This window comes from Bombina bombina, chromosome 6 (genome assembly GCF_027579735.1).
Source record: "Bombina bombina isolate aBomBom1 chromosome 6, aBomBom1.pri, whole genome shotgun sequence".
Taxonomy (NCBI): Eukaryota; Metazoa; Chordata; class Amphibia; order Anura; family Bombinatoridae; genus Bombina; species Bombina bombina.
In genome coordinates, this window is record NC_069504.1 from 354,775,304 (window position 1) to 354,799,642 (window position 24,339).

Below are 24,339 nucleotides of genomic sequence, written 5' to 3' on the forward strand. Positions count from 1 at the left end.
CCTTCTACAACCCATTTCATGCATTGTCCCTGTCACTACAGCCGCATATTTCTGGTTTGATGAACTGCTTAAGGTGCTCGATAGTGACTCTCCTCCTTATGAGGAGATTATGGACAGAATCAATGCTCTCAAATTGGCTAATTCTTTCACTCTAGACGCCTCTTTGCAATTGGCTAAGTTAGCGGCTAAGAACTCTGGGTTTGCTATTGTGGCGCGCAGAGCGCTTTGGTTGAAATCTTGGTCGGCTGATGCGTCTTCCAAGAACAAGCTACTAAACATTCCTTTCAAGGGGAAAACGCTGTTTGGTCCTGACTTGAAAGAGATTATCTCTGATATCACTGGGGGTAAGGGCCACGCCCTTCCTCAGGATCGGCCCTTCAAGGCAAAAAATAGACCTAATTTTCGTCCCTTTCGTAAAAACGGACCAGCCCAAGGTGTTACGTCCTCTAAGCAAGAGGGTAATACTTCTCAGGCCAAGCCAGCTTGGAGACCAATGCAAGGCTGGAACAAGGGAAAGCAGGCCAAGAAACCTGCCACTGCTACCAAGACAGCATGAAATATTGGCCCCCGATCCGGGACCGGATCTGGTGGGGGGCAGACTCTCTCTCTTCGCTCAGGCTTGGGCAAGAGATGTTCTGGATCCTTGGGCGCTAGAAATAGTCTCCCAGGGTTATCTTCTGGAATTCAAGGGACTTCCCCCAAGGGGGAGGTTCCACAAGTCGCAGTTGTCTTCAGACCACATAAAAAGACAGGCGTTCTTACATTGTGTAGAAGACCTGTTAAAAATGGGAGTGATTCATCCTGTTCCATTAAGAGAACAAGGGATGGGGTTCTACTCCAATCTGTTCATAGTTCCCAAAAAAGAGGGAACGTTCAGACCAATCCTAGATCTCAAGATCTTAAACAAATTTCTCAAGGTCCCATCGTTCAAGATGGAAACCATTCGAACTATCCTTCCTTCCATCCAGGAAGGTCAATTTATGACCACGGTGGATTTAAAGGATGCATATCTACATATTCCTATCCACAAGGAACATCATCGGTTCCTAAGGTTTGCATTCCTGGACAAACATTACCAGTTCGTGGCGCTTCCTTTCGGATTAGCCACTGCTCCAAGGATTTTCACAAAGGTACTAGGGTCCCTTCTAGCGGTGCTAAGACCAAGGGGCATTGCAGTAGTACCTTACCTGGACGACATTCTGATTCAAGCGTCGTCCCTTCCTCAAGCAAAGGCTCACACGGACATTGTCCTGGCCTTTCTCAGATCTCACGGCTGGAAAGTGAACGTGGAAAAGAGTTCTCTATCCCCGTCAACAAGGGTTCCCTTCTTGGGAACAATTATAGACTCCTTAGAAATGAGGATCTTTCTAACAGAGGCCAGAAAAACAAAGCTTCTGGACTCTTGTCGGATACTTCATTCCGTTCCTCTTCCTTCCATAGCTCAGTGCATGGAAGTGATCGGGTTGATGGTGGCGGCGATGGACATAGTTCCTTTTGCGCGCATTCATCTAAGACCATTACAACTGTGCATGCTCAGTCAGTGGAATGGGGACTATACAGACTTGTCTCCGAAGATACAAGTAAATCAGAGGACCAGAGACTCACTCCGTTGGTGGCTGTCCCTGGACAATCTGTCTCAAGGGATGATGTTCCACAGACCAGAGTGGGTCATTGTCACGACCGACGCCAGTCTGATAGGCTGGGGCGCGGTCTGGGGATCCCTGAAAGCTCAGGGTCTTTGGTCTCGGGAAGAATCTCTTCTACCGATAAATATTCTGGAACTGAGAGCGATATTCAATGCGCTCCAGGCCTGGCCCCAGCTTGCGAGGACCAGGTTCATACGGTTTCAATCAGACAACATGACGACTGTTGCGTACATCAACCATCAGGGGGGAACAAGGAGTTCCTTAGCGATGGAAGAAGTAACCAAAATTATTCTTTGGGCGGAGTCTCACTCCTGCCACCTGTCTGCTATCCACATCCCAGGAGTGGAAAATTGGGAAGCGGATTTTCTGAGTCGTCAGACATTGCATCCGGGGGAGTGGGAACTCCATCCGGAAATCTTTGCCCAAGTCACTCACCTGTGGGGCATTCCAGACATGGATCTGATGGCCTCTCGTCAGAACTTCAAAGTTCCTTGCTACGGGGCCAGATCCAGGGATCCCAAGGCGGCTCTAGTGGATGCACTAGTAGCACCTTGGACCTTCAAACTAGCTTATGTGTTCCCGCCATTTCCTCTCATCCCCAGGCTGATAGCCAGGATCAAGCAGGAGAGGGCGTCGGTGATCTTGATAGCTCCTGCGTGGCCACGCAGGACTTGGTATGCAGATCTGGTGAATATGTCATCGGCTCCACCTTGGAAGCTACCTTTGAGACGAGACCTTCTTGTTCAGGGTCCGTTCGAACTTCCGAATCTGGTTTCACTCCAGCTGACTGCTTGGAGATTGAACGCTTGATTTTATCGAAGCGAGGATTCTCAGATTCTGTGATCGATACTCTTGTTCAGGCCAGAAAGCCTGTGACTAGAAAGATTTACCACAAAATTTGGAAAAAATATATCTGTTGGTGTGAATCTAAAGGATTCCCTTGGGACAAGGTTAAGATTCCTAGGATTCTTTCCTTCCTTCAAGAAGGATTGGAAAAAGGATTATCTGCAAGTTCCCTGAAGGGACAGATTTCTGCCTTGTCGGTATTACTTCACAAAAAGCTGGCAGCTGTGCCAGATGTTCAAGCCTTTGTTCAGGCTCTGGTTAGAATCAAGCCTGTTTACAAACCTTTGACTCCTCCTTGGAGTCTCAATTTAGTTCTTTCAGTTCTTCAGGGGGTTCCGTTTGAACCCTTACATTCCGTTGATATTAAGTTATTATCTTGGAAAGTTTTGTTTTTAGTTGCGATTTCTTCTGCTAGAAGAGTCTCAGAATTATCTGCTCTGCAGTGTTCTCCTCCTTATCTGGTGTTCCATGCAGATAAGGTGGTTTTACGTACTAAACCTGGTTTTCTTCCAAAAGTTGTTTCTAACAAAAACATTAACCAGGAGATTATCGTACCTTCTCTGTGTCCAAAACCAGTTTCAAAGAAGGAACGTTTGTTGCACAATTTGGATGTTGTTCGCGCTCTAAAATTCTATTTAGATGCTACAAAGGATTTTAGACAAACATCTTCCTTGTTTGTTGTTTATTCAGGTAAAAGGAGAGGTCAAAAAGCAACTTCTACCTCTCTCTCTTTTTGGATTAAAAGCATCATCAGATTGGCTTACGAGACTGCCGGACGGCAGCCTCCCGAAAGAATCACAGCTCATTCCACTAGGGCTGTGGCTTCCACATGGGCCTTCAAGAACGGGGCTTCTGTTGATCAGATATGTAGGGCAGCGACTTGGTCTTCACTGCACACTTTTACCAAATTTTACAAGTTTGATACTTTTGCTTCTTCTGAGGCTATTTTTGGGAGAAAGGTTTTGCAAGCCGTGGTGCCTTCCATTTAGGTGACCTGATTTGCTCCCTCCCTTCATCCGTGTCCTAAAGCTTTGGTATTGGTTCCCACAAGTAAGGATGACGCCGTGGACCGGACACACCTATGTTGGAGAAAACAGAATTTATGTTTACCTGATAAATTTCTTTCTCCAACGGTGTGTCCGGTCCACGGCCCGCCCTGGTTTTTTTAATCAGGTCTGATATTTTATTTTCTTTAACTACAGTCACCACGGTACCATATGGTTTCTCCTATGCAAATATTCCTCCTTAACGTCGGTCGAATGACTGGGGTAGGCGGAGCCTAGGAGGGATCATGTGACCAGCTTTGCTGGGCTCTTTGCCATTTCCTGTTGGGGAAGAGAATATCCTACAAGTAAGGATGACGCCGTGGACCGGACACACCGTTGGAGAAAGAAATTTATCAGGTAAACATAAATTCTGTTTTTTTTTTTTCATGTTTATTTGGCTAGTTCAAGGTCTGACAGAATCAATTTGATCAGAAAGGATTTTACTTATTTGCTATGTGAACATCCATCTATGTGCTCCTTTCCTTCTCCTTTCTAGTGATCACACAGAACACATATTCCACAGGTTTTTTTTAACCCCACAAACTCTACTTCTGTCTTTTGAGCCTTTCAACACCTGCACTTCTGTCATCTTCCTTGCTACTGAAGATTTTCCTTAAGTGGTAGAAGTGGTTCTTTTTGTCCATTTTAATTTGTGGCCGCAGCTCAAATTTCTACTTATACTAATCAGGTACTGTGGTGGTGGATGGTCTTCTTTACAGTGGTCGCTGCTTAAAGGTCCCAAAGTGGTTCATGATTACTATTGATTCTAGCTGGATGCAATTAGGAACTGTGGCCTCTCAAGGAGCAGTCAAACTTTTAGAGCTTGGATTTGCAATCTTAACCTAACTTGACCTCACCAGGAAAGGTGTTTTTTATTTTTTTAACCATCTACAGTGTAAGACCTACATTAAAGGGACATTAAACACTTTGAGATGGTAATATAAAAAGATAAATTGTATATTTAAAAAAAAACCTCTACAATATACTTTCATTATTTATTTTGTACTTGTGTCCTGTAATTCCATTCTGAAATTGTGAGCATTTCAGTTAATGTTAGAAATGGAAGTGCAGAAAACTGTTATATTCTGCACAGCCATTGGCTGCACACACTAGTGAGCTATTTATAACTGACCCTAATTGGCAACCACAGAGAAGTTAACCTAAGTTGCAACATAGCAGCTCCCATTGTTTTATAAATATTAAGGGCCAGATTACAAGTGGAGCGATTCTTTAAAACTTGAGCATTAACTGCACTAGAAGTAAGCTCTTTGCATTTGTTAGGTTGCGATTGTATTAGTTGAAAGTTAACTATTTTCTTTCCTAAGACATGGAGAGTCCACAATGTCATTCCCAATACTAGTGGGATATTCACTCCTGGCCAACAGGAGGAGGTAAAGAGCACCCCAGCAAAACTGTTAAGTGTCACTTCCCTTACCCATAACCCCCAGTCATTCTCTTTGCCTTTGTCAATGGAGGTGAATCTCTGTGTCTGAAGATTTATTTTCCTTTTTTGGGTACTTTTCCCTGCAAGCAAGGATTTGGGTTTAGCTGTGTCCACATCAATCTCTTGAGTAAGAGTAGTGGTGGCTTTTAAGCAGTTAGGAAGTGGTGAGGTGGTCCTTACTTTGTTTTCCTAACATATTTGCTGCCCTAGTGACAGAAAGCCAGAGTTGGTTACTCTGTTCTTTCTTGTTCCTTAGGTCTCTTTAAGGAATATGTGTCCTTTCACGCCTGGTGGGCTGTCTTCCTGCCGGACAGCTAGATTACAGGTAGGTGTTTGAAGACACTTTAGGAAAATAGTTAACTCTGCAGAATATTGGGACAGGATAATCCTTTATGCATAGGATTTGCTGAGGCAGTGAGCAGGCACATATGTATGTGGAGGCTGGGGGTTAAATCTTTCTTTTATTTGGGGAAGTTTTTCCTCTCTGGCTCTTATTTGTTCACTTTATAATGTGGCAAATTTTATTTGGGGCATGTTGTGAGTAGGATGTATAGTGGGACACTTTTTATAAGTTTTTCTTCTATATTGGACCGGGAGCTATATTTCTCCTTTACTCGGCAGAGAACACACACTTTTAGTTACTGCGCAGTTCCTGTTTGCCAGTCATGTGATTTTTCCACTATTCTGACTCTGAGCCGAGTGGCGTCACTTAATTGCTGTTTTTCTGAGTCGGCTGTTGAGGCGGTTGGAAAGTGAAATCGCTAGCAAGCAGTCTCTGTACTTCCAACAAATTGTGAATCCTCTGGAATTGCGGTAGGGCACCTCAGACTGTCTGAGGTGTAGAGGTCCTGAAATCTTTTCTTTGGGGCAGTTTTATTATTTTTTTTATATATTTTTTTAGCGTGTTAACGCTTGAGGAAATAAAAACTATTCTTAAAGTGACTTTATTTTCAAACTTTAAATTACTCTCTTAAAGGGACATTGTACCCAAAAAATTTCTGACATGATTCAGATAGAGCATGCAATTTTAAGCAACTTTCTAATTTACTCTTATTATCAAATCTTCTATATTCTCTTGGTATCTTTATTTGAAATGCAAGAATGTAACTTTAGATGCCGGCCCATTTTTGGTGAACAACCTAGGTTGTCCTTGCTGATTGGTGGATAAATTCATCCACCAATCAAAAACTGCTGTCCAGAGTGCTGAACCAAGAAAAAAGCTTAGATGCCTTCTTTTTCATATAAAGATAGCAAGAGAACAAAGAAAAATTGATAATAGGAGTAAATTAGAAAGTTGCTTAAAATTGCATGCTCTATCTGAATCACAAAATAATTTTTTTGGGTACAGTGTCCCTTTAATTTTGGGGTATTTTTTTTATTTTGCAAGCTATGGACATGGAACAAGAATCTTTTTCTTTTGATAAATGCTTATGTCTAGAGGCCAAAATTATTTTGCCTATACAAAATATACTTCAAAACTTGTCCTCCCAGGGGCAGATTCCACCTATCAAGGTTATCTGCAGACTAGGTAAAAAGAGAGGCATTCTTGAACTGCGTTCAGGATCTTTTCTCCCTGGGAGTGATTGTTCCTGTTCCTCTAAGGGAACAGGGTATAGGATTTTATTCAAATCTGTTTGTGGTTCCAAAAAAAGAGGGAACTTTTCTTCCCATTTTGGATCTGAAGTGTCTCAACAAATTTCTCAGGGTACCGTCCTTCAAAATGGAAACCATTTGTTCCATTCTTCCTTTAGTCCAAGAGGGTCAGTTCATGACGACCATAGACCAGAACGACGCGTATCTTCATGTTCTGATCCACAGGGATCATCACAAATTCCTGAGATTCGCTTTCCTGGACAAGCACTTTCAGTTTTTAGCTCTTCCGTTTGGCCTTGCCACAGCTCCCAGAATGTTTTCAAAGGTTCTGGGGGCTCTCTTGGCAGTTGTCAAGTCTCAGGGAATCGCAGTGCGGCTGTGAGAATACAGGTCTGTATATCTTTAACATATAACTTGAAGGACTGAATAATTAATAAAAAGGTAATTGTTTGTATTCATTATCACCAATAATACCACAGCTTAGGTATCAGGCACCTGTATGAATACAATGTTAATAAAGATTTGTGTGAATAGTCTCATCTTACATGACTCTGTAGATGTGACTGACTCTTTTTATATGGTGATATAACAGATAAAGAAATAGCAATGAAAACATACTATATACTGTTATCCAGAAATGAGAAAACTGAATCGGTGGTTCAGAGATTACAAGCAAAAAATGATAAGACAGAATGATAATGAGGTGAAGTTGAAAAATGTTCAATAAACATTTGATATGATAAATGATATGAAATGATGTGAGAAAGGTATTTGTAATCCAGTGAATAATGATTCAAATGTACGCAATGAAGTTATTATTTCCCATAAACGTTCTTCAGTAATGCATTACTAACTTATGAATTCCTAGCATGCTATCAAGATAACCGTTGGTGCACATACCTTTAACTGAATTTGAAAACAGAATATGAGAGGCAGCTTGTCTTACTTGACAGAGAGATCCCCAGCGTCTAATGCGGAAGCAGGAGAGCAGCGTCTGATGCGAACAGCACGGCTGATCAGAGTGAACAGCGCGGTGAAACAGCTGAAGCGGTGATTACGTCACCAGCAGCCCAAGCGTCTGTGAGCAGGCTGATTCAGTGGGAGCGGTTGTTTCACACTGCTTTCACTAAACAAAGAAAAAGTTCACTCCTAATTGTCAAGGAGTTAAATTAATAAAAATACACAGAAGGTCCCAAAGATATTTAGATCTTGAGGTTAGTTCCACAATATATGAAGCTTTAGATAAGGACTGTAAAAAGGCTTAATAAACAGAAGTTACTAGAGAGACAATTGACTGTCCTCTATTTCTCTTTAATAATCAAGCAATGAATCTAAGATAAGGTGGTGTTTAAATAGGGTTAGGTTAGGGGAGGAGTACTTGTCTTAAAGGCATATTGAGCAACCAAATGCTGACAGATCCCCCCATTCAAGAGCCCCCTCCAGCAGACTAAAAACCTGGTTTGGAAGGGAAACGAACATGAAAATCCCTCAATAAATCAGGTGCGTTCAAGTCACGTAATGGAACCCATGAGTTCTCATCATCACCATAACCCTTCCAGTGAACTAGGTATTCCAGCCTCCTCCTATACATCCTAGAGTCCAGAATGCCATCCACTTCATAATCCTGAGGATCAGGTAAAGTGAGATCAGGAGCGCAAGCAGATGGAACCGTGGTTCCCACATATGGTTTTAATAAAGACACATGGAAAGAAGGGTGGATTCTCAAAATGGGAGGTAATTTTAATGTCACAGCATTCTCATTTATTACCTTAAGTATTGGAAAAGGTCCAATGTATTGATCTGCTAGTTTTTTGCTAGGCACAGATAATTTGATATTTTTCGTGGATAACCAAACCATATCTTGGGGTTTATAGTTGGGTGAAGGCATTCTCTTTTTGTCGTAATATTTTTTCTGTGTTTCTTTGGCAGTAACCAAATGGTTCTGTAAAGATTCCATAATGTCTTTTATAGACTCAGTATAATTGGAAACTGAGGGAGACTGAGAAGATGTAAGTGTATTTGGATAAGACCGTGGATGAAAGCCATAGGTGGCATAAAAAGGGGTGACTTTAGTCGAAGCATTACTTGAATTGTTGTACGCGAATTCAGCGCTTGGCAGCCAATCATACCAATCATCTTGTTGAGATGAAATAAAACATCTCAAATACTGTTCTAGAATTTGGTTCAGGCGTTCCGTTTGACCATTTGACTGCGGATGAAAAGCAGTTGTTAGTCTGAGAGAGATGTGTAAGGTCTTACATAAAAATTTCCAAAATTTCGAAGTGAATTGACTTCCACGATCTGTTACTATAGATGCTGGTAAACCATGTAGTCTAACTACATGACTATGAAAGTATTTTGCAGTAGTGAATGCAGATGGTGTTCTCTTTAATGGAATAAAATGTGCCATTTTGGTTAGATGGTCTACTACTACCATTATAGTGTTGTGTCCGTTTGAGATAGGTAGGTCTACAATAAAATCAATAGCTATCATATCCCATGGCCTCATGGGTATAGGTAGAGGTGTTAAAAGACCATAGGGTTTATGATGTTCTTTCTTTTTCTTTGTACAAGTCTGACAATTTAGAACATAGGTTTGAATTGTTGTTTTCATCTGGGGCCACCAATAATCCCTACTGACAAGTTCAGTAGTTTTTTCAATACCTGGGTGTCCAGCTAAAGGGGAATCATGATGTTGTTGAATTATTTGGTTTCTTAGTGTTAAAGGAACATATATGAGACCATTATTCATGTATAACCCAGATTCAGAATCTGGAGTACAAATTGGTGGTATATCCGGATCATTATTTTGTGCTTGGTAAATGTCAGATGTAACTAAATCAATTGCAGCAATGATTTTAGTTGGTGGAATGATATATGTAAGGTTTTGAATGTCTTCAGTATTTTCAAAAGACCGTGATAAAGCATCAGCTTTGGTGTTATTTGTTCCTGGTATATGAGTAAGTATGAAATTAAACCTATCTAAGAATAAAGCCCACCGTACCTGTCTTGAGGACAGAGTTTTATTCTTCTTCAAATATTGAAGATTTTTATGATCTGTAAAAACCTGGAAAGGGATTGTAGTTCCCTCCAATAGATGTCGCCAATGTTCCATTGCTGACTTCATGGCTAGTAATTCTTTATCGCCTATCGAATAATTAGTCTCGGCTGGAGTTAATCTTCGAGAATAGTAGGCGATAGGATGAAGCTGGTTATCATGTTTTCCAGGTTGTAAAAGTATTGCGCCAATTCCAACATTTGAGGCATCGACCTCTAAAGTGTATGGCAAATCTGGATCAGGTATTCTCAAAATCGGAGCTGTTATAAATTTCTCCTTTAAATTGTGAAAAGCTTGTTCAGTCTTGGAGTCCCAAACAAATTTTTGTTTTCCAGTAAGACGGGTTAAAGGTTGAACTATAGTGGAATAATGATTAATGAATTTTCTGTAAAAGTTAGAGAATCCTAGAAATCTTTGTAAGGATTTCAATGTTGTGGGTGTTTGCCAATTAATAATGGCTGTTACCTTTTCTTGATCCATTTGAATGCCATTCGGTGAAATAATGTATCCCAAAAATTTAATGGTGTCTTTGTGGAATTGACACTTTTCCATCTTAGCGAATAACTGATGATCACGAAGAGTAGAGAGTACCCATCTGACATGTTTTCTATGGTCCTCAAGAGTTTTAGAATAAATAAGAATATCATCTAAATAGACAATTACGCACACATCCATAAGTTCTTTGAAGATTTCATTTATGAAGAACTGGAATGTGGCGGGGGCGTTCGTCAGACCAAAGGGCATAACATTATATTGGAATAACCCATATCTAGTTTTGAAAGCTGTCTTCCACTCATCTCCGGATCTCATACGTATTAAATTGTATGCACCCTTAAGGTCTAACTTGGTGAATATGGTTGCACCAGTAAGACGTTCAATTATCTCCGGGATGAGTGGTAATGGGTATCTATTTTTTATGGTGACAGCGTTAAGTGCTCTGTAATCTATTATTGGTCTGAGTGTGCCATCCTTATTTGTAACAAAAAAAATAGCAGAGGCTACTGGTGAAGAGGATGGGGAGATAAAACCCTTTCTAAGGTTTTCATCTAAATATTCCCGTAGATGTTGTAATTCTTTTTGTGAGAGAGGAAATATTTTTCCTGATGGTATCTCTACCCCTGGTTTTGTGTCAATCGGACAATCAAAATGCCTATGTGGAGGAAGTGATTCAGCATTTTTTAAATTAAAAACATCATTGAAATCATGATATTCATGTGGTAAAGCAGATTCTATATGTGCAATGTTAACATAAGGGTAACATGTCTTTTGACAATAATGTGAACTGAAGGTAATTTTATTTTGGGACCAATCTATGGATGGATTATGTTTTTGTAACCAAGGTAATCCAAGTACTATGGGATGTATTGAACTAGGTATAATATCATATGACAGATACTCTTTATGTCCGTCTGGTGAAATGGTTAACAAAGGAATTGTGTGGTGAGTGATAGGTCCCTTTAAGATCTGGGTACCATCTATTACCCTAACAAAGACAGGAGAGGATTTCTGCAGAATAGGAATTTTATTTTGTTTTACTATTGATTCAACTAGGAATATACCATCAGCTCCGGAATCAATAATGGCTTCGTTCTGAAGTTGAAGATTGTCCCACTGTAAAGATAATGTTAGTGACAAATGTAATGGTTGTTTAAATTTTTTAAAAGCACAATTAAGCAACAACTTACCCTTCTTTTGACGAGAAAGGATTGGACATGTTGCTACGTCGTGATCTTTATTTGCGCAATAAAGACAGAGATTAGCTGATCTCCTTCTTTGTTTTTCTTCCATACTTAGAGGCCCACGAATCGTACCTATGTCCATTGGTGTTGGTACTGTATAGGTTTTCTCTTGGTATGTATGATAAGATCTTTTGGGCGTTGTTTCATAAGTTTGTTTTTCAGTCTTCCTTTCACGATACCTTCTGTCCATTGATATGCATAATTTAATTAATGCATCTAAGGTTTCTGGGAAATCCACTCTAGACAGTTCATCTTTTAAATGCTCAGATAAACCTAGGCGGAACTGATTTTTTAGGCTAATTGAATTCCATTCTGAATCCGTGGCCCACAGCTGGAAGTCTGCTATGTAATCTTCCACTGGTCTTTTTCCCTGTTTAAGGGATCTTAATCTATGTTCAGCGGTTTGCTGTTTATTTATGTCATCATAGAGTATGGCCATAGTTTGAAAAAAGTTTTCAAGAGAGTTTAGAATTGGATCTTCTGTCTCTAGAAATCTGTCTGCCCATGCTCTGGGCTCTCCAGTGAGATAAGATATGGCTGTAAAAACTTTGATCTTTTCAGTTCGATATGTCCGTGGTTTCAGTGTGAATAAAAGAGTACATGCATTCTTGTATTCACGAAATTTCGTGCGTTCACCAGCGAATGGGGTTGGAGAATTAACCTGTGGTTCTGGTGTCTCATTAGTTTTTTGGGTCACAATTTCATTCATTATTTGTTTTAAAGCACTGTTCTCATTTTTTAATTCGGTTAACCCTTGAGCCAAAATTTCCACCTTTTGATTTAGAGAGGAGATTTGGTTGGCCATTTCTATAGGATCCATTTTGTACCTGGAATAAATTAATTTTATTTCTTTTTAAGGCTTGATTATTCTGTGAGAATACAGGTCTGTATATCTTTAACATATAAATTGAAGGACTGAATAATTAATAAAAAGGTAATTGTTTGTATTCATTATCACCAATAATACCACAGCTTAGGTATCAGGCACCTGTATGAATACAATGTTAATAAAGATTTGTGTGAATAGTCTCATCTTACATGACTCTGTAGATGTGACTGACTCTTTTTATATGGTGATATAACAGATAAAGAAATAGCAATGAAAACATACTATATACTGTTATCCAGAAATGAGGAAACTGAATCGGTGGTTCAGAGATTACAAGCAAAAAATGATAAGACAGAATGATAATGAGGTGAAGTTGAAAAATGTTCAATAAACATTTGATATGATAAATGATATGAAATGATGTGAGAAAGGTATTTGTAATCCAGTGAATAATGATTCAAATGTACGCAATGAAGTTATTATTTCCCATAAACGTTCTTCAGTAATGCATTACTAACTTATGAATTCCTAGCATGCTATCAAGATAACCGTTGGTGCACATACCTTTAACTGAATTTGAAAACAGAATATGAGAGGCAGCTTGTCTTACTTGACAGAGAGATCCCCAGCGTCTAATGCGGAAGCAGGAGAGCAGCGTCTGATGCGAACAGCACGGCTGATCAGAGTGAACAGCGCGGTGAAACAGCTGAAGCGGTGATGACGTCACCAGCAGCCCAAGCGTCTGTGAGCAGGCTGATTCAGTGGGAGCGGTTGTTTCACACTGCTTTCACTAAACAAAGAAAAAGTTCACTCCTAATTGTCAAGGAGTTAAATTAATAAAAATACACAGAAGGTCCCAAAGATATTTAGATCTTGAGGTTAGTTCCACAATATATGAAGCTTTAGATAAGGACTGTAAAAAGGCTTAATAAACAGAAGTTACTAGAGAGACAATTGACTGTCCTCTATTTCTCTTTAATAATCAAGCAATGAATCTAAGATAAGGTGGTGTTTAAATAGGGTTAGGTTAGGGGAGGAGTACTTGTCTTAAAGGCATATTGAGCAACCAAATGCTGACAGCGGCATCTTTTCAACTAGCAAAATATCATACAGAGATCTTGTTGTTTTTTTCTTTGTTCCCACGGATGGAAAGGGAATCTGGAAAAGAATTCCCTTGTTCCAGCTACAAGGTTGGTTTTCTTAGGGACCATCATAGATTCCCTATCTATGAAGATATTTCTGACGGAGGTCAGAAAAACAAAAATTAACTCTTCTTGCCTCTCTCTACAGTCTATGGTCCGGCCGTCAGTAGCTCAATGCATGGAGGTAATTGGTCTGATGGTCGCTTCCATGGACATCGTTCCCTTTGCTCTATTCTATTTGAGAGGTCTGCCATTATGCATGCTCAGACAATGGAATGGAGACCATTCGGATCTGTCCCAGAGGATAGATCTGGACCAGTTGACAATAGACTCTCTTTCGTGGGGAATTTCTCAGGATCCTCTGTCTCAGGGAACATGCTTCCGAAGACCCTCCTGGGTGATTGTGCCCAGGGACGCCAGCCTGCTAGGCTGGGGAGCAGTCTGGGACTCGCTAAAGGCTCATGGCTTACGGACTCGAGACGAATAGTCTCTTCCGATAAATATTTTGGAGTTGAGAGAGATCTTCAATGCTCTAGTGGCCTGGCCTCAGTTATCTTTCGCCCGATTTATCAGATTCCATTCAGACAAAATCACCTCAGTGGCCTACATCAACCACCAGGGAGGAACTCCTGAGTTCCTTGGCCATGAAGGAGGTGACTCGGATTATTCAGTGGGCGGAAACTCACAATTGTCTTCTAGCTGCCATCCACATTCCAGGAGTAGATAACTGGGAGGCGGATTTTCTGAGCAGACAGACATTTCATCCCGGGGAGTGGGCTCTCCATCCGGAGGTGTTCTCCAGCTTAACCCTCAAGTGGGGGGTGCCGGAGTTGGATCTGATGGCGTCTCGTCAGAACGCCAAGCTTTCAAGGTACGGTTCAAGGTCAAGAGATCCTCAGGCCGCCCTGATAGATGCTCTGGCGGTTCCTTGGGATTTCGGTCTAGCATACCTGTTTCCTCCGTTTACTCTCCTTCCACTAGTCATTTCTCATATCAAGCAGGAGAGAGCGTCTGTAATTCTAATAGCTCCTGCATAGCCTCGCATGATCTGGTTTGCAGACCTAGTGAAGATGTCATCTCTTCCTCCTTGGAGGCTACCTCTGAGGAAGGACCTTCTGACTCAGGGTCCTTTCCTACATTCAAATCTCGTTTCTCTGAAGCTGACTGTATGGAGATTAAGCGCTTAGTTCTGGCTAAGCGTGGTTTTTTGAGTCAGTCATTGATACCATGCTTCTGGCTCGCATGCCTATTATTCGTAAAATTTACCAGATGTTCAATCTTTCTGTCAGGTCCTGGTCAGAATCAGGTCTGTGTTTAAATCTGTTGCTCCTCTTTGGAGCTTGAACCTTGTTCTTAAAGTTTTGCAGCAGGCTCCGTTTGAGCCAATGCATTCTGAAGATATTAAGTTATTATCTTGGAAAGTTTTGTTCCTTATTGCTATTCAGTTTCTGAATTCTCGGCTTTACAGTGTGATTCCCCTTACCTTGTTTTTCATGCAGATAAGGCGGTTCTTCATACTAAATTGGGGTCTCTCCCTAAGGTGTTTTCGGATAGAAATATTAATCAGGAAATTGTTTTTCCTTCTCTCTGTCCTAATTCTTCTTCTCAAAAGCAACGTCTTTTGCATAACTTGGATGTTGTGCATGCTCTAAAATTCTACCTACAGGCTACTAAGGATTTTCGCCAGTCTTCTGCCCTGTTTGTTTGTTTGTTTCTCAGGACAGCGTAGTGGTCAGAAGGTAACTTCTACTTCTCTTTCCCTCTGATTGAAAAGTATTATTCGTTTTGCTTATGAGACTGCTGGTCAGCAGCCTCCTGAGAGAATTACGGCCCATTACACTAGGGCTGGGTTTTCAAGAATGAAGCTTCTGTGGAACAGATTTGCAAGGCTGCAACTTGGTGTCCTCTGCATACTTTTTCCAAATTCTACAAATTTTATACTTTTGCCTTGGCTGAGGCTTCTTTTGGGAGAAAGGTTCTTCAAGCGGTGGTGCCTTCAATTTAGGCCTGCTGTCTTGTTCTCCCTCCCTGTTAATTTTGTGTCCTCTAGCTTGGGTACTGGTTCCCACTAGTAATCAGAATGATGTTGTGGACTCTCCATGTCTTAGGAAAGAAAACAAAATGTATGCTTACCGGATACATTTCTTTCTTTTCGGACATGGAGAGTCCACGACCCCACACTTAATTAAGACCGTTGTTTTGTTTTTTGTTAAACCTCAGGCACCTCTACACCTTTGTGTTATCATCTTTTTCCATTTCCCTTTGGCTGAATGACTGGGGGTTATGGGTAAGGGAAGTGACACTTAACAGATTTGCTGTGGTGCTCTTTGCCGCCTCCTGCTGGCCAGGAGGGAATATCCCACTAGTATTTGGAATGACGTTGTGGACTCTCCATGTCCGGAAAGAAAGACATTTATCAGGTAAGCATAAATTTTGTTTTCGCTCTCAAGCTAACTCGAGTGCAAAAAGCCGAACTTAGAATTTTGTATGTGTGTTCACTTCACATATTCCCCCATAGAAGTCAACAGAGCAAAAAAAGTGGGGGGAAACTAACACCCAACTCACGCGCAAACCTGATTACTTACATATGCTCATGTGCGCTAACCCAACATGAATATTTCAAATTCTTATGTTCTCCATGTAACAGAATATTTTCTAATTATTCTTAAATACATATTTATATATATATATATATATATATATATATATATATATATCTGATGGTATTTTTTTTTTTTTTTTTTAAATACTAAGAACATATTCTGATAATGGCAGAACATAAGAATGTGACGTAAACAGTAAATACACAGTATAACACTTTATTAAAAATGAATATGGCATAGCTATGTTTTCATATTCTTAACTGCATCAAGCTCCAATGCACTTCTAAATATGGTTACATATGTATTAATCTGTTTATATATGTGTGTATATATGTCTGTAAATACATATATACACATATAAATACATACAGTATGTACACGCATATAAACATATATATATACATGCATATCCATCTTTAGACATGTATATGTATGTCTGTTAAAGCTGAGACTTCATACCTTTTGAGCACATATAACGTTTGTGTGCAATATTTTTTATTAATATTTTTATTAGATGGTGTTATTAATGTGTAATTGTACATTGTAATGTATTTTTGATGTGTTTTGTGAGGCTTTTTTGTTTTGCAAAACAGTTAACCAGAGCTCTGAGGACGCAGTAATCATTCTAGCGTAAATCCTGATTAGCAGTAAACCCGACGAGTGCAAACACACTCTTTTCTTTGAATGCATCATTCTATCTAGCATTTATTTAGTGTTTAATGTACCTTTTAACTTGTTACAACTGAATTACTTTGTTTGGAGCCTTGTAAATTGCTAGTGTTGGGAAGCTGCTTTGTATTTGCACAGTGGTGTCTATGCACTTAAGTTTCACCTCCATGTGACTGGGTATCTGATTACTTATTTGTTTTGCATCAGTGACCTTAGAGTGGTCTACCAGCTATTAGTTTGCAGGGAATTTGTGACAGCTGTTCTTTGCTGTTGTTTTGACCTATAAGCCCCTTCCCAGGATATGGACCATATTAGCCACCTTACTACCTTATGGTCTACTTATCATAAGACTTTGCTGGTGCAGCAAACTTGGCTTTCATTACAAATCTTCACCAAATCATTTATAGCTGAGACTGTTTTGTTTGCAAAATAATTTTGTCTTTTTCCTTCCATCTAGGGATTTTTGTTAATTAATAATTTCTTCTGTTATGTGTGATCAGTCCACGGGTCATCATTACTTCTGGAATATAACTCCTCCCCAACAGGAAATGCAAGAGGATTCACCCAGCAGAGCTGCATATAGCTCCTCCCCTCTACGTCAGTCCCAGTCATTCTCTTGCACCCAACGACTAGATAGGATGTGTGAGAGGACTATGGTGATTATACTTAGTTTTTATGACTTCAATCAAAAGTTTGTTATTTTAAAATAGCACCGGAGCGTGTTATTACTTCTCTGGCAGAGTTTGAGGAAGAATCTGACAGAGATTTTTTTACTATGATTTTAACCGGAGTCGTTAAGATCATATTGCTGTTCTCGACCATCTGAGGGAGGTAAAGGCTTCAGATCAGGGGACAGCGGGCAGATGAATCTGCATTGAGGTATGTGGCAGTTTTTATTTTCTGAATGGAATTGATGAGAAAAGCCTGCCATACCGTTAAAATGACATGTATGTATACACTTCAGTATTCTGGGGATGGTATTTCACCGGAACTACTGTGTTAAAGGTCACTAATCCTTTTTAATAACTATTCTCATGTTAAACGTTTTTGCTGGAATGTAGAATCGTTTACATTGCTGAGGTACTGTGTGAATAAATGTTTGGGCATTATTTTCCACTTGGCAGTTTTTTGCTTTAATTGTGACAGTTTCGTTTCTCTTCACTGCTGTGTGGGAGAGGGAGGGGCCGTTTTTGGCGCTCTTTGCTACGCATCAAAAAATTCCAGTCAGCTACTTTTATATTTCCTGCATGATCCGGTTCAGACAGATCTCAGGGGTCTTCAAACTTCTTTGAAGGGAGGTAAATTCTCTCAGCAGAGCTGTGAGAATTCTTATAGTGACTGTGTATAAAAAACGTTGTTTTGTTTTCTTATGTACAAATTTAATTAGTGTTGTTTTTTACTAATGGGAACAAACCTTTGCTAAAAGTTGTGTTGTTTTAAAGTTTGATGCAATAACTGTTTTTCAGTTCATTATTTCAACTGTCATTTAATCGTTAGTACCTCTTTGAGGCACAGTGCGTTTTTTTGCTAAAAAAGGATTATAACCAAGTTGTAAGTTTTTTTGCTAGTGTGTTAAACATGTCTGACTCAGAGGAAGATATCTGTGTCATTTGTTCCAATGCCAAGGTGGAGCCCAATAGAAATTTATGTACTAACTGTATTGATGCTACTTTAAATAAAAGTCAATCTGTACAATGTGAACAAATTTCACCAAACAGCGAGGGGAGAGTTATGCCGACTAACTCGCCTCACGCGACAGTACCTGCATCTCCCGCCCGGGAGGTGCGTGATATTTTGGCGCCTAGTACATCTGGGCGGCCATTACAGATAACATTACAAGATATGGCTACTGTTATGACTGAAGTTTTGTCTAAATTACCTGAACTAAGAGGCAAGCGTGATCACTCTGGGGTGAGAACAGAGTGCGCTGACAATGCTAGGGCCATGTCTGATACTGCGTCACAGCTCGCAGAGCATGAGGACGGAGAGCTTCATTCTGTGGGTGACGGTTCTGATCCAAACAGATTGGACTCAGATATTTCAAATTTTAAATTTAAATTGGAACCTCCGTGTACTACTAGGGGAGGTCTTAGCAGCTCTCAACGATTGTAACACTGTTGCAATACCAGAGAAACTGTGTAGGTTGGATAAATACTTTGCGGTACCGGCGAGTACTGACGTTTTTCCTATACCTAAGAGACTAACTGAAATTGTTACTAAGGAGTGGGATAGACCCGGTGTGCCGTTCTCACCCCCTCCAATATTTAGAAAGATGTTTCCAATAGACGCCACCACTCGGGACTTATGGCAAACGGTCCCCAAGGTGGAGGGAGCAGTTTCTACTTTAGCTAAGCGTACCACTATCCCGGTGGAGGATAGCTGTGCTTTCTCAGATCCAATGGATAAAAAATTAGAGGGTTACCTTAAGAAAATGTTTGTTCAACAAGGTTTTATATTACAACCCCTTGCTTGTATCGCGCCGATTACGGCTGCGGCAGCATTTTGGATTGAGTCGCTTGAAGAGAACCTTAGTTCCTCTACGCTAGACGACATTACGGACAGGCTTAGAGTCCTTAAACTAGCTAATTCTTTCATTTCGGAGGCCGTAGTACATTTAACCAAACTTACGGCTAAGAACTCAGGATTCGCCATACAGGCACGCAGGGCACTGTGGCTAAAATCCTGGTCAGCTGATGTTACTTCTAAGTCCAAATTACTTAATATACCTTTCAAGGGGCAGTCCTTATTCGGGCCCGGTTTGAAAGAAATTATCGCTGACATTACGGGAGGTAAGGGCCACGCCCTACCTCAAGACAAGGCCAAAGCTAAGGCTAGACAGTCTAATTTTCGTCCCTTTCGGAATTTCAAAACAGGAGCAGCATCAACCTCCACTGCACCAAAACAGGAAGGAGCTGTTGCTCGTTACAGGCAAGGCTGGAAGCCTAACCAGTCCTGGAACAAAAGCAAGCAGGCCAGGAAACCTGCTGCTGCCCCAAAGACAGCATGAACCGAGAGCCCCCGATCCGGGACCGGATCTAGTAGGGGGCAGACTCTCTCTCTTCGCCCAGGCCTGGGCAAGAGATGTTCAGGATCCCTGGGCACTAGAGATCATATCTCAGGGATACCTTCTAGACTTCAAATTATCTCCCCCAAGAGGGAGATTTCATCTGTCAAGGTTGTCAACAAACCAGATAAAGAAAGAAGCGTTTCTACGCTGCGTACAAGATCTGTTAACAATGGGAGTGATCCATCCGGTTCCGTGGTCGGAACAAGGACAAGGGTTCTACTCAAACCTGTTTGTGGTTCCCAAAAAAGAGGGAACTTTCAGGCCAATCTTAGATTTAAAGACTCTAAACAAATTCCTAAGAGTTCCATCGTTCAAAATGGAAACTATTCGGACAATCTTACCCATGATCCAAGAGGGTCAGTACATGACCACAGTGGATTTAAAGGATGCTTACCTTCACATACCGATCCACAAAGATCATCACCGGTATCTAAGGTTTGCCTTCTTAGACAGGCACTACCAGTTTGTAGCTCTTCCATTCGGATTGGCTACGGCTCCAAGAATCTTCACAAAGGTTCTGGGTGCCCTTCTAGCGGTACTAAGACCGCGAGGGATTTCGGTAGCTCCGTACCTAGACGACATTCTAATACAAGCTTCAAGCTTTCAAACTGCCAAGTCTCATACAGAGTTAGTTCTGGCATTTCTAAGGTCGCATGGATGGAAAGTGAACGAAAAGAAGAGTTCTCTCTTTCCTCTCACAAGAGTTCCATTCTTGGGGACTCTTATAGATTCTGTAGAAATGAAGATTTACCTGACAGAAGACAGGTTAACAAAACTTCAAAATGCATGCCGCGTCCTTCATTCCATTCAACACCCGTCAGTAGCTCAATGCATGGAGGTGATCGGCTTAATGGTAGCGGCAATGGACATAGTACCTTTTGCACGCCTACACCTCAGACCGCTGCAATTATGCATGCTGAGTCAGTGGAATGGGGATTACTCAGATTTGTCCCCTACTCTGAATCTGAATCAAGAGACCAGAAATTCTCTTCTATGGTGGCTTCATCGGCCACACCTGTCCAGGGGGATGCCATTCAGCAGGCCAGACTGGACAATTGTAACAACAGACGCCAGCCTACTAGGTTGGGGCGCTGTCTGGAATTCTCTGAAGGCTCAGGGACTATGGAATCAGGAGGAGAGTCTCCTTCCAATAAACATTCTGGAATTGAGAGCAGTTCTCAATGCCCTTCTGGCTTGGCCCCAGTTAATAACTCGGGGGTTCATCAGGTTTCAGTCGGACAACATCACGACTGTAGCTTACATCAACCATCAGGGAGGGACAAGAAGCTCCCTAGCAATGATGGAAGTATCAAAGATAATTCGCTGGGCAGAGTCTCACTCTTGCCACCTGTCAGCAATCCACATCCCGGGAGTGGAGAACTGGGAGGCGGATTTCTTGAGTCGCCAGACTCTTCATCCGGGGGAGTGGGAACTTCATCCGGAGGTCTTTGCCCAAATACTTCGACGTTGGGGCAAACCAGAGATAGATCTCATGGCGTCTCGCCAGAACGCCAAACTTCCTCGCTACGGGTCCAGATCCAGGGATCCGGGAGCAGTTCTGATAGATGCTTTGACAGCACCTTGGAACTTCAGGATGGCTTATGTGTTTCCACCCTTCCCGCTGCTTCCTCGATTGATTGCCAAAATCAAACAGGAGAGAGCATCAGTAATTCTAATAGCACCTGCTTGGCCACGCAGGACTTGGTATGCAGATCTAGTGGACATGTCATCCTGTCCGCCTTGGTCTCTACCTCTAAGACAGGACCTTCTGATACAGGGTCCATTCAAACATCAAAATCTAACTTCTCTGAAGCTGACTGCTTGGAAATTGAACGCTTGATTTTATCAAAACGTGGTTTTTCTGAGTCGGTTATTGATACCCTGATTCAGGCTAGGAAGCCTGTTACCAGAAGGATTTACCATAAAATATGGCGGAAATACCTATACTGGTGCGAATCCAAAGGTTACTCCTGGAGTAAGGTTAGGATCGCTAGGATATTGTCTTTTCTACAAGAAGGTTTAGAAAAGGGTTTATCAGCTAGTTCATTAAAGGGACAGATTTCAGCTCTGTCCATCTTGTTACACAGACGTCTGTCAGAAAATCCAGACGTCCAGTCCTTTTGTCAGGCTTTAGCTAGGATCAAGCCTGTGTTTAAAGCTGTTGCTCCACCATGGAGTTTAAACTTAGTTCTTAACGTTTTACAGGGTGTTCCGTTTGAACCCCTTCATTCCATTGATATAAAAATGTTATCTTGGAAAGTTCTGTTTTTAATGGCTATTTCCTCGGCTCGAAGAGTCTCTGAGTTATCAGCCTTACATTGTGATTCCCCTTATCTGATTTTTCACTCAGACAAGGTAGTTCTGCGTACTAAACCTGGGTTCTTACCTAAGGTAGTCACTAACAGGAACATCAATCAAGAGATTGTTGTCCCATCCTTGTGTCCAAATCCTTCTTCAAAGAAGGAACGTCTTTTACACAATCTGGATGTAGTTCGTGCCCTCAAGTTCTACTTGCAGGCAACTAAAGATTTTCGCCAAACTTCTTCCTTGTTTGTCGTTTACTCTGGACAGAGGAGAGGTCAAAAAGCTTCTGCTACCTCTCTCTCTTTTTGGCTTCGTAGCATAATACGTTTAGCCTATGAGACTGCTGGACAGCAGCCTCCTGAAAGAATTACAGCTCACTCCACTAGAGCTGTGGCTTCCACTTGGGCCTTTAAGAAGGAGGCCTCTGTTGAACAGATTTGCAAGGCTGCAACTTGGTCTTCGCTTCATACTTTTTCCAAATTTTACAAATTTGACACTTTTGCTTCTTCGGAGGCTATTTTTGGGAGAAAGGTTCTTCAGGCAGTGGTTCCTTCTGTATAATGAGCCTGCCTATCCCTCCCGTCATCCGTGTACTTTTGCTTTGGTATTGGTATCCCAGAAGTAATGATGACCCGTGGACTGATCACACATAACAGAAGAAAACATAATTTATGCTTACCTGATAAATTCCTTTCTTCTGTTGTGTGATCAGTCCACGGCCCGCCCTGTTTTAAGGCAGGTAAATATCTTTTAAATTATACTCCAGTCACCACTTCACCCTTGGTTACTCCTTTCTCGTTGTTTCTTGGTCGAATGACTGGGACTGACGTAGAGGGGAGGAGCTATATGCAGCTCTGCTGGGTGAATCCTCTTGCATTTCCTGTTGGGGAGGAGTTATATTCCAGAAGTAATGATGACCCGTGGACTGATCACACAACAGAAGAAAGGAATTTATCAGGTAAGCATAAATTATGTTTTTAGTTCTTCATGTCACAGAAGTTTAAGTAAATATTATTAAAACTAATGGTTGATAAAGGAGATGGGGTGAGAGAGGGGCTGTGAAATCTGTGTCAGTTTCTGCTTTTATGGCAAGTGATTGTTTGTTGTCTGCTACGGCATAGCCTTTTGTGCAGTCATTCCTGGACATAAAGAAAAAAAAAAAACATTTTAACAGCAATTAAAATTAGATTTTGTTAAAAGTACACTGAATAAACAAGGTTACAATTTTTTTTAATGAAATGTCCCATTGAGCATGGCTTGTGTGAGTCCACAGCATATCCTTAACATTTGAAGCTAGATAAAACCACTGATCTATCCAAATTTTGGCTCTCCCTATCAAGCACAGGACTGCTTAGCTCTTTACTACTCTCCACATACTTGATTATTAGTTATGATCTTTTAATATTCTGTTCAGGGTATGATGGTCGGCTCTTCTATGCTCTTATTACGGTTTGAAATACTGTTGAATTTATATGTTCTCTAAGTCACAAATTGTTTCATTCTTCAGACTAGAGAAGAAGGCAAAGCACTTCTACGACAGATCATGCAGCTGCGCAATCAGAATGAAAGCCCATCAGCTGATCCTACTACTAATCCTCCCTTCTTCTTGCCACAATCCCTTTCTGCCAGCAACACTCCCACTAGAAGAGTTTCTCCACTTAATCTTTCCTCAGTCACACCTTAACACCCACACATCTTGCGGTGACCTTCTACAAGTATGTATTGTGGTTTGAGAATGTAATAAAATGTATGGACTGTTATATGTTGTTGCTTCTGTTGAAGCAGAAAATTTCACCATGGAAATCTAATGTGAAGTGGGAATAAATTACGATACCACACTGTTAAAGGACTTGTCAAGTTTGTGCTGGCACAGACACTGCTCCTGTGTGATGTGAATAGTAGAGCAAATGTATTTCTTTAAAATTATCAGCTTTGATTCTGTATTGTCAATAAAGCTTTTTTATACTGTGTACTTAAGCACTATTAATATTTAAAAAAAAAACACACACACAAAGTCCAGCATCTTAAATCTATTTCCATGATTGGATGTCTGAAAATAAAGGTAAGTAGTTATGGAAGGTATTTCATTCAGTCTTTGGATATTACTTTTGCAAAATATCACTTTCATCATATTCTAGATAAGCAGCCATTAACTATTAAAAAAAAAAAATCTGTACTGCTTTGCAAACTTCACATTATTGTTACAGGAATTTCCCAGACACAGAAAGATATTATTTCCTTATGTAGAGCAAGTAACATATTTTGATAAAATCTGCAGAGGGTTATATAGACTGTTCCTGCAAGATTTATAATGTATATATTTCTCCTGTTAAGTGTGGTCAGTCCACGGGTC

The 24,339-nt window shown here is 40.8% G+C and overlaps 1 protein-coding gene across 1 annotated transcript in view; it reads left to right on the forward strand.

The window, feature by feature from the left end:
• The window catches only part of CDC23 (cell division cycle 23), a 109,866-nt gene extending 85,908 nt beyond the window's left edge, over nt 1–23,958 (forward strand). The window contains exon 16 of the mRNA XM_053717023.1: nt 23,494–23,958. Within this exon, the coding sequence (XP_053572998.1) occupies nt 23,494–23,670 (177 nt within the window). The 3' untranslated portion in view covers nt 23,671–23,958. The remainder of the gene's footprint in view (nt 1–23,493) is intronic.
• The last annotated feature ends 381 nt before the right edge of the window (nt 23,959–24,339 follow it).